We start from the raw sequence: 11,079 nt of genomic DNA, 5'->3' as shown, positions 1-11,079 counted from the left end.
ATTATCCCATGGTAGTGTGTGTGTGTGTTGTACTGGTATTATCCCATGGTAGTGTGTGTGTGTGTGTGTTTGTTGTACTGGTATTATCCCATGGTAGTGTGTGTGTGTGTGTGTGTGTGTGTGTGTGTGTGTGTGTGTGTTGTACTGGTATTATCCCACGGTAGTGTGTGTGTGTGTGTGTGTGTGTGTGTGTGTTGTACTGGTATTATCCCACGGTAGTGTGTGTGTGTGTGTGTGTGTGTGTGTGTTGTACTGCTATTATCCCATGGTAGTGTGTGTGTGTGTTGTACTGGTATTATCCCTTGGTAGTGTGTGTGTGTGTGTGTGTGTGTGTGTTGTACTGGTATTATCCCTTGGTAGTGTGTGTGTGTGTGTGTGTGTGTGTGTTGTACTGGTATTATCCCATGGTATTGTGTGTGTGTGTGTTGTACTGGTATTATCCCATGGTAGTGTGTGTGTGTGTGTTGTACTGGTATTATCCCATGGTAGTGTGTGTGTGTGTTGTACTGGTATTATCCCATGGTTGTGTGTGTGTGTTGTACTGGTATTATCCCATGGTTGTGTGTGTGTGTTGTACTGGTATTATCCCATGGTAGTGTGTGTGTGTGTGTGTGTGTGTGTGTGTGTGTGTGTGTGTGTGTGTGTGTGTACTGGTATTACCCCATGGTTGTGTGTGTGTGTGTGTGTGTTGTACTGGTATTATCCCATGGTAGTGTGTGTGTATTGTACTGGTATTATCCCATGGTAGTGTGTGTATTGTACAGGTATTATCCCATGGTAGTGTGTGTGTTGTACTGGTATTATCCCATGGTAGTGTGTGTGTATTGTACTGGTATTATCCCATGGTAGTGTGTGTGTATTGTGCTGGTATTATCCCATGGTAGTGTGTGTTGTACTGGTATTATCCCATGGTAGTGTGTATTGTACTGGTATTATCCCATGGTAGTGTGTATTGTACTGGTATTATCCCATGGTAGTGTGTGTGTTGTACTGGTATTATCCCATGGTAGTGTGTGTGTTGTACAGGTATTATCCCATGGTAGTGTGTGTGTGTGTGTGTTGTACTGGTATTATCCCATGGTAGTGTGTGTGTGTGTATTGTACTGGTATTATCCCATGGTAGTTTGTGTATTGTACTGGTATTATCCCATGGTAGTGTGTGTATTGTACTGGTATTATCCCATGGTAGTGTGTGTTGTACTGGTATTATCCCATGGTAGTGTGTGTTGTACTGGTATTATCCCATGGTAGTGTGTGTGTGTGTGTGTGTTGTACTGGTATTATCCCGTGTGTGTGTGTGTGTGTGTGTGTGTGTGTGTTGTACTGGTATTATCCCGTGTGTGTGTGTGTGTGTGTGTGTGTGTGTGTGTGTGTGTGTGTGTGTGTGTGTGTGTGTGTGTGTCTGTGTGTTGTTCTGGTATTATCCCATGGTAGTGTGTGTGTGTGTGTGTGTGTGTGTGTGTGTGTGTTGTACTGGTATTATCCCGTGTGTGTGTGTGTGTGTGTGTGTGTATTGTGCTGGTATTATCCCATGGTAGTGTGTGTATTGTACTGGTATTATCCCATGGTAGTGTGTGTTGTACTGGTATTATCCCATGGTAGTGTGTGTATTGTACTGGTATTATCCCATGGTAGTTTGTGTATTGTACTGGTATTATCCCATGGTAGTGTGTGTATTGTACTGGTATTATCCCATGGTAGTGTGTGTATTGTACTGGTATTATCCCATGGTAGTGTGTGTTGTACTGGTATTATTCCATGGTAGTGTCTGTGTGTTGTTCTGGTATTATCCCATGGTAGTGTGTGTGTGTGTTGTACTGGTATTATCCCATGGTAGTGTGTGTGTGTGTGTGTGTGTGTTGTACTGGTATTATCCCGTGTGTGTGTGTGTGTGTGTGTGTGTGTGTTGTACTGGTATTATCCCATGGTAGTGTGTGTTGTACTGGTATTATCCCATGGTAGTGTCTGTGTGTTGTACTGGTATTATCCCATAGTAGTGTGTGTGTGTGTGTGTGTTGTACTGGTATTATCCCATGGTTACTTATATGTGTCCCAAAGGGCACCCTATTCCCTACAGAGTGCACTCACTCTGAGCCCTAATGTGTCCTGGTTGAGTATAGTGCCCTATGTTGGGAACAGGGTGCCTATTGTGCAGGTATATCAACACGTGTTGTCCTCTGTAGATGTTTATTTTCCCTGTGTCTCTGGCCCCAGTATCTGGCCCCAGTACGTGAAGGACAGGATCCACTCCACCTACATGTACTTTGCAGGCAGTGTGGGGATGACAGCTCTGTCGGCTGTAGCCGTCAGCAGGACCCCAGCCCTCATGGGTGTCATGATGAGAGGATCCTGGCTGGTAATTCACATTTCATTATTTCACCTGGATTTAACCAGTAGAACAGCTTTTATTATTTCACCTGGATTTAACCAGTCAAAGCAGCTTTTATTATTTCACCTGGATTTAACCAGTCAAGACAGCTTGTTTTGAAAGATAGATTCAGCTAAATGACGTTGTCACGAGCAGCACCGCAGATATTGAGATGAGCGAGATGCAAGACTTCACTCTCACACAGTTACACAAAGATCTTCCATTTGCATAGATTTAGCTGTTACAGCGGGGTAGACAAGGGACCAAAACCGCAGAGAAGCTGTTACAGCGGGGTAGACAAGGGACCTAAACAGCAGAGAAGCTGTTACAGCGAGGTAGACAAGGGACCAAAACAGCAGAGAAGCTGTTACAGCGAGGTAGACAAGGGACCAAAACAGCAGAGAAGCTGTTACAGCGGGGTAGACAAGGGACCAAAACAGCAGAGAAGCTGTTACAGCGAGGTAGACAAGGGACCAAAACAGCAGAGAAGCTGTTACAGCGAGGTAGACAAGGGACCAAAACAGCAGAGAAGCTGTTACAGCGAGGTAGGCAAGGGACCAAAACAGTAGAGAAGCTGTTACAGCGGGGTAGACAAGGGACCAAAACAGTAGAGAAGCTGTTACAGCGGGGTAGACAAGGGACCAAAACAGTGGGGAAGTTGAGCCTCACGCTTCAACGCTTTTAGTGGTTTAAGAAATTGACTCCCTATGCTGTTCACTTTCTGCATCTACGTCATATCGCTGAGTTTACCTTCAAAGAAATATGAGTATTTACGATGACTGTTGCCACTGGGCCATTGACTGACTAAAAGTATATCTGCAGCCACTGAATGTTATTAACCCTTAAAGGAGAGTAGTGGTTTGAGGGCCCACCTAACCTCATTGTTTTGTGTTGATACATCTGGTGCTGATTTTCAAACCATTGTGTATGATTTCCAGACACTTTTCAATAGCCACTGTGGGTGTTCTTTTGTTGTTGAAATAATAGACGTTTGTCATTTTTTTTCACCAGGCTATTGGAGCTACCTTTGCAGCCATGATTGGAGCAGGCATGCTGGTCAGATCTATCTCTTATGACCAGAGCCCAGGAGCCAAACATCTAGCCTGGATGCTACATGCAGGTGTTGGACTGCTTTACCTTCACACTTTACCAAGCATTTGTCAATTGAAACGTCCTACTTGCTTGTATTCACCACTAGAGGGCAGTACTATAAAGGTTCAGAATACCCTCACTATGCAGCAGCAGTCAACTTGAATGGAACAGGGTTTTCTAGTACTTACCACACTGGTGCTGTGACTGTTAAATACCAGATCTGTTTTCTTTAAATAGAACATCTTGTGATATATATATATATATATTTGGACCTCAGATGATTAAATAGCCGTGTAGCTAAAATCTGGTGCTTTTTCATGTTTGATGTACGTACATGGTCCCTTTTTTTAAACAAACCTAGTAAATAAATCAATCCATTTGTCCCTGTGTTTCCAGGTGTGATGGGAGCGGTCATAGCCCCCATGACTTTGCTAGGTGGGCCCCTGATGATGAGGGCAGCCTGGTACACAGCGGGCATTGTGGGGGGTCTGTCCACCGTGGCCATGTGTGCCCCCAGTGAGAAGTTCCTCAACATGGGAGGACCCCTGGCGGTGGGATTCGGAGTCGTCTTCGCCTCCTCCATCGGTTAGTATCTTTAGATCAATAACCCTGGCTGTGGGTTTCAGTGGTCTCCACCACCTCCATCTGTTAGTATCTTTAGATCAATAACCTTGGCTGTGGGTTTCAGTGGTCTCCACCACCTCCATCTGTTAGTATCTTTAGATCAATATCCCTGGCTGTGGGTTTCAGTGGTCTCCACCACCTCCATCTGTTAGTATCTTTAGATCAATAACCCTGGCTGTGGGTTTCAGTGGTCTCCACCACCTCTATCTGTTAGTATCTTTAGATCAATATCCCTGGCTGTGGTCTCCACCACCTCCATCGGTTAGTATCTTTAGATCAATATCCCTGGCTGTGGTCTCCACCACCTCCATCGGTTAGTATCTTTAGATCAATAACCCTGGCTGTGGGTTTCAGTGGTCTCCACCACCTCCATCTGTTAGTATCTTTAGATCAATAACCTTGGCTGTGGGTTTCAGTGGTCTCCACCACCTCCATCTGTTAGTATCTTTAGATCAATATCCCTGGCTGTGGGTTTCAGTGGTCTCCACCACCTCTATCTGTTAGTATCTTTAGATCAATAACCCTGGCTGTGGGTTTCAGTGGTCTCCACCACCTCTATCTGTTAGTATCTTTAGATCAATAACCCTGGCTGTGGGTTTCAGTGGTCTCCACCACCTCCATCGGTTAGTATCTTTAGATCAATAACCCTGGCTGTGGGTTTCAGTGGTCTCCACCACTTCCATCTGTTAGTATCTTTAGATCAATAACCCTGGCTGTGGGTTTCAGTCGTCTCCACCACCTCCATCTGTTAGTATCTTTAGATCAATATCCCTGGCTGTGGTCTCCACCACCTCTATCTGTTAGTATCTTTAGATCAATAACCCTGGCTGTGGGTTTCAGTGGTCTCCACCACCTCCATCTGTTAGTATCTTTAGATCAATAACCCTGGCTGTGGGTTTCAGTGGTCTCCACCACCTCCATCTGTTAGTATCTTTAGATCAATATCCCTGGCTGTGGGTTTCAGTGGTCTCCACCACCTCCATCGGTTAGTAGGCGTTTCTTCACAGTCTGTTTTATTATGGTCCAATTCACAAAGGAACATAAAATGCAGGGATGTAAACATCATACTTTTAGAGGACAACTAGATGGTTATTGCCTTTTTTAAGTGTTTATCAATGAAAAACAACATGGTAGACAGACATCAATGAAGTCTATTGAACCATAACCTTTTGTTCCATCAAACCCAGTAAATTGTTAGTGGAGTATTCAAGATACCAGTGTGCTGGAGTTTCTTCTTTTTCAAATAGCATTATTTAGGATTTGGCTCTCTGGTGATAAACACCCTTGACACATCATTTCTCCTCAGTTATTCATTGAACTTGAGGACATGGTATTAATACAATGTCCTCTCCACTCTCTCTGTCCCCAGGCTCAATGTTCCTGCCCCCTACCTCAGCGATGGGAGCAGGCCTGTACTCCATCGCTATCTACGGAGGTCTGGTCCTCTTCAGCATGTTCCTGCTCTACGACACCCAGAAGGTCATCAAGAGGGCGGAGACGTACCCCATGTACGGGATGCAGAAATACGACCCCATCAACTCGTAAGTGACGTCTGCAGAGTAATCTTTACTGCAGTGTCTGATTTCTGTACCTTACTGTTCAAACAGATATGAAGAGAACTAGTCCAGTTCTATATCCTACTGTTTAAACAGATATAAAGAGAACTAGTCCAGTTCTATATCCTACTGTTTAAACAGATATAAAGAGAACTAGTCCAGTTCTGTATCCTACTGTTTAAACAGATATAAAGAGAACTAGTCCAGTTCTGTATCCTACTGTTTAAACAGATATAAAGAGAACTAGTCCAGTTCTGTATCCTACTGTTTAAACAGATATAAAGAGAACTAGTCCAGTTCTGTATCCTACTGTTTAAACAGATATAAAGAGAACTAGTCCAGTTCTGTATCCTACTGTTTAAACAGATATAAAGAGAACTAGTCCAGTTCTGTATCCTACTGTTTAAACAGATATAAAGAGAACTAGTCCAGTTTTGTATCCTACTGTTTAAACAGATATAAAGAGAACTAGTCCAGTTCTGTATCCTACTGTTTAAACAGATATAAAGAGAACTAGTCCAGTTCTGTATCCTACTGTTTAAACAGATATAAAGAGAACTAGTCCAGTTCTGTATCCTACTGTTTAAACAGATATAAAGAGAACTAGTCCAGTTCTGTATCCTACTGTTTAAACAGATATAAAGAGAACTAGTCCAGTTCTGTATCCTACTGTTTAACCTCTTACATCTAGACGTTCCGCTAGCGGAACACCTGCTCCAATATCCAATGATAGGCGTGGCGCGAATTACAAATTCCTCAAAAATACAAAAACTTCAATTTTTCAAACATATGACTATTTTACAGCATTTTAAAGATAAGACTCTCGTTAATCGAACCACACTGTCCGATTTCAAAAAGGCTTTACAGCGAAAGCAAAACATTAGATTATGTCAGCAGAGTACCCAGCCAGATATAATCAGACACCCATTTTTCAAGCTAGCATATAATGTCACAAAACAAAACCACAGCTAAATGCAGCACTAACCTTTGATCTTCATCAGATGACACGCCTAGGACATTATGTTATACAATACATGCATGTTTTGTTCAATCAAGTTCATATTTATATCAAAAACCAGCTTTTTACATTAGCATGTGACGTTCAGAACTAGCATTCCCACCGAACACTTCCGGTGAATTTACTAAATTACTCACGATAAACGTTCACAAAAAACATAATTATTTTAAGAATTATAGATACAGAACTCCTTTGTGCAATCGAGGTGTCCGATTTTAAAATAGCTTTTCGGTGAAAGCACATTTTGCAATATTCTGAGTAGATAGCCCAGCCATCACGGCTAGCTATCTTGACACCCACCAAGTTTAGCCCTGACCAAACTCCGATTTACTATTAGAAAAGTTTGATTACCTTTGGTGTTCTTGGTCAGAATGCACTCCCAGGACTGCTACTTCAATAACAAATGTTGGTTTGGTTCAAAATAATCCATAGTTATATTCAAATACCTCCGTTTTGTTGTGCGTTCAAGACACTATCCGAAGTGTAAATAAGGGTCACGCGCACGACGCATTTCGTGACAAAAAAATTCTAAATATTCCATTACCGTACTTCGAAGCATGTCAACCGCTGTTTAAAATCAATTTTTATGCCATTTTTCTCGTAAAAAAGCGATAATATTCCGACCGGGAAAGCGTGTATACGTACAAAGAGAGAGAAAATAAAAGCATGGGATCCCCTCGTGCACGAGTCTGAGTCTCATAGTACTGTGACCGGCCACTATCCAAGCGCGCTACTGTTTTTCAACCAGGGCCTGCAAAGCCACGATTCAGCTTTTTGCCGCCTTCTGAGAGCCCATGGGAGCCGTAGGAAGTGTCACGTTGCAGAGATCCCCTGTATTGGATAGAGATAATCAAGAAGGCCAAGAAATGGTCAGACAGGGAACTTCCTGTACAGAATCTTCTCAGGTTTTGGCCTGCCAAATGAGTTCTGTTATACTCACAGACACCATTCAAACAGTTTTAGAAACTTTGGAGTGTTTTCTATCCAAAGCTAATAATTATATGCATATTCTAGTTTCTGGGCAGGAGTAATAATCAGATTAAATCGGGTACGTTTTTTATCCGGCCGTGAAAATACTGCCCCCTAGCCATAACAGGTTAAACAGATGGTCATCTAGTCCATTTATCCTGTTTATTTTTTATTTCTTTGTCCTGCTTTGATATATAGTGAACAAAAATATAAACGCAACATGTAAAGTGTTGGTCCCATCTTTCATGAGCTGAAATAGAAGAGCCCCAACATTTTCTATACGTACAAAAAGCTTATTACTCTAAAATGTTGTGCACACATTTGTTTACGTCCTTTTTTAGTGAGTGTTTCTCCTTTGCCAAGATAATCCATCCACCTGACACGTGTGGCAAATCAAGAACCTTGTGCTGGGGGACAATAAAAGGCCACTCTAAAATGTGCAGTTTTGTCACACAACACAATGCCACAGATGTCTCAAGTTTTGAGGGAGTGTGCATTTGGCATAGTGACTGCGGTAATGTACATTCAAGCTGTTACCAGATAATTGAATGTTAATTTCTCTACCATAAGCCCCCTCAAATGTTGTTGGCAGTATGTCCAACCAGAGACCACATGTACCACGCTAGCCCAGGACCTCCACATCCGGCTTCTTCACCTGCGGGATCGTCTGAGACCAGCCACCCGGGCAGCTGATGAAACTGGGTTTGCACAACCGAAGAATTTCTGCACAAACTGTCAGAAACTGTCTCAGGGAAGCTCATCTGTGTGCGCGTCATCCTCACCAGGGTCTTGACCTGACTGCAGTTCGGCGTCATAACTGACTTCAGAGTGCAAAATGCTCACTTCGATGGCCACTGGTACGCTGGAGAAATGTGCTCTTCACGGATGAATCCCGGTTTCAACTATCGGGCAGATGGCAGGCAGCATGTATGGCGTCGTGTGGGTGAGCGGTTTGCTAATGCCAACATTGTGAACAGAGTGCCCCATGGTGGCAGTGGGGTTGTGGTATGTGTAGTCATACGCTACAGACAACAAACACAATTGCGTTTTATCGATGGCAATTTGAATGCGCAGAGATACCATTACGAGATCCTGAGGTCCATTGTCGTTCCATTCATCCGCCGCCATCGCCTCATGTTTCAGCATGATAATGCATGGACCCATGTCACAAGGATCTGTACGCAATTCCTGGAAGATGAAAATGTCCCAGTTCTTCCATGGCCTGCATACTCACCAGACATGTCACCCATTGAGCATGTTTGGAATGCTCTGGATCAACATGTACGACAGCGTGTTCATTCCCGCCAATATCCAGGAACTTCACACATCCATTGAAGAGGAGTGGGACACCATTCCACAGGCCACAATCAACAGCCTGACCAACTCGATGTGAAGGAGATGTCGCGCTGGGTGAGGCAAATGGTGGTCACACCAGATACTGACAGGTTTTCTGATCCACGCCACTACCTTTTTTTATTAAGGTATCTGTGACCAACAGATGAATATCTGTATTCCCAGTCATGTGTAATCCATAGATTAGGGCGTAATGAATTTATTTCTATTGACTGATTTCCTCATATGAACTGTAACTCAGTAAAATCTTTGAAATGGTTCCATGTTGTTTTTGTTCAGTGTAGAATACCGTCACGATGCAGTATAATACTGTCAATACCGTCACGATGCAGTATAATACTGTCAATACCGTCACGATGCAGTATAATACTGTCAATACCGTCACGATGCCGTATAATACTGTCAATACCGTCACGATGCCGTATAATACTGTCAATACCGTCACGATGCCGTATAATGTCCTACTATGCTAATTACCATTATGTTTCAGTATGATATTATACTAAATTCCATTGATACAGTATAATTCTGGCCTACTAGACAGAATGCTGGCCTAGTGGTGTTTATCCTGTCTTGTACGGTGATGATAAACTGACGGTTGGTGCTTTGTGGTGTTATTCTGTCTTGTAGGTGCATGGGGATCTACATGGACACTCTGAACATCTTCATGAGGATGGTGATGATTCTGTCCGGCGGCGGAAACAGAAAGAAATAGAGACCTTCCAGTCTGACTTTACATCTACGTTAAACCTTCAAACTTCCACGGAGTTGAACAACAACTATATGTTCTACAATTAGCACCATACACCAGCTGTTACATACTATTAGTTTGAAAACTTATTTTCAACTGACACAATAATAAATGTGTTGCTTTTGTGTGAAGAAGAGGATTGCAATTTTCTAGAGCATATTGCCACTCATCCAAGTAAAGAAGACAACTTGCTCTGTTCTATATTCAGAATGTTTAAAAATATGCTTTTGTCTTGATTCTGCGGGAGGCATGTTTTGATTTCGAGTCAGGATTGTTCATGGGGATATCTGTCAACATCACAGATCGCCCCTCAGTCTCCTTCTCTAATTGTTCCTTTATATTTATTTCCACTTTGAGGTGGGTGTTCCCATTCCTGACAAGCAAGACAAAGATGGGGAAAACATCAGATATTTATATCATCCCTCAGCCTTGTACTTCTTCTAGCCTCCACACATACAATACGTGTGACTGTGTGCTTAACTCCTTGACAGAGACTGAACTTGGATGTGTTGTATAGGGCCGAGCCTTGGAGCAGTGGTGCTTTGACATGTGGTTTCTGTTAGAATGAAAGTGATCTACGCTGTTCTGGTATCATTCAATAAAGTGAAAGAGAACACAGTTGGTGTATTTATGTTGAGCTATTTCATGAAAACAAATGGACATTTTGGGAGCATATTGATCAGTGTTATTCACTGAATAATTTCTGTGATACTGTTTTCAGTAACATCTTGGTCAGGAGAATCTCCACTAAGTAACAGTACGAGGAAAATAATATCACCTTTATTCACCATTTACATATACCAGGAGGAAAGCCCTTCTGGATAAAGATCACTGACAGGAGGAAAGCCCTTCTGGATAAAGATCACTGACAGGAGGAAAGCCTAACCCTTCTGGATAAAGGAGATCACTGACAGGAGGAAAGCCTAACCCTTCTGGATAAAGGAGATCACTGACAGGAGGAAAGCCTAACCCTTCTGGATAAAGGAGATCACTGACAGGAGGAAAGCCTAACCCTTCTGGATAAAGGAGATCACTGACAGGAGGAAAGCCTAACCCTTCTGGATAAAGGAGATCACTGACAGGAGGAAAGCCTAACCCTTCTGGATAAAGGAGATCACTGACAGGAGGAAAGCCCTTCTTAATAAAAGAGATCACTGGGGAGGAAAGCCTAACCTGGATGGTCTTCAGAGATAGATGGGAGGGGTTGAGTGGAGCTGAAGGATGGGACTGGATGGTCTTCAGAGATAGATGGGAGGGGTTGAGTGGAGCTGAAGGATGGGACTGGATGGTCTTCAGAGATAGATGGGAGGGGTTGAGTGGAGCTGAAGGATGGGACTAAAAACAAACA

At 43.0% G+C, this 11,079-nt stretch overlaps 1 protein-coding gene across 1 annotated transcript in view; it reads left to right on the top strand.

The window, feature by feature from the left end:
- LOC106560291 (growth hormone-inducible transmembrane protein) overlaps positions 1 to 10,349 on the top strand; it is a 77,687-nt gene extending 67,338 nt beyond the window's left edge. The window contains exons 5-9 of the mRNA XM_082964963.1: positions 2,215 to 2,356; positions 3,380 to 3,488; positions 3,857 to 4,045; positions 5,454 to 5,625; positions 9,611 to 10,349. Of these exons, the coding sequence (XP_082821089.1) occupies positions 2,215 to 2,356; positions 3,380 to 3,488; positions 3,857 to 4,045; positions 5,454 to 5,625; positions 9,611 to 9,695 (697 nt within the window). The 3' untranslated portion in view covers positions 9,696 to 10,349. The remainder of the gene's footprint in view (positions 1 to 2,214; positions 2,357 to 3,379; positions 3,489 to 3,856; positions 4,046 to 5,453; positions 5,626 to 9,610) is intronic.
- The last annotated feature ends 730 nt before the right edge of the window (positions 10,350 to 11,079 follow it).

The sequence above is a fragment of the Salmo salar genome, chromosome 18 (genome assembly GCF_965601325.2).
Source record: "Salmo salar chromosome 18, fSalSal1, whole genome shotgun sequence".
Taxonomy (NCBI): Eukaryota; Metazoa; Chordata; class Actinopteri; order Salmoniformes; family Salmonidae; genus Salmo; species Salmo salar.
Note: the sequence above shows the minus strand (reverse complement) of the source record. Positions and strands in the feature narration are given on the sequence as shown.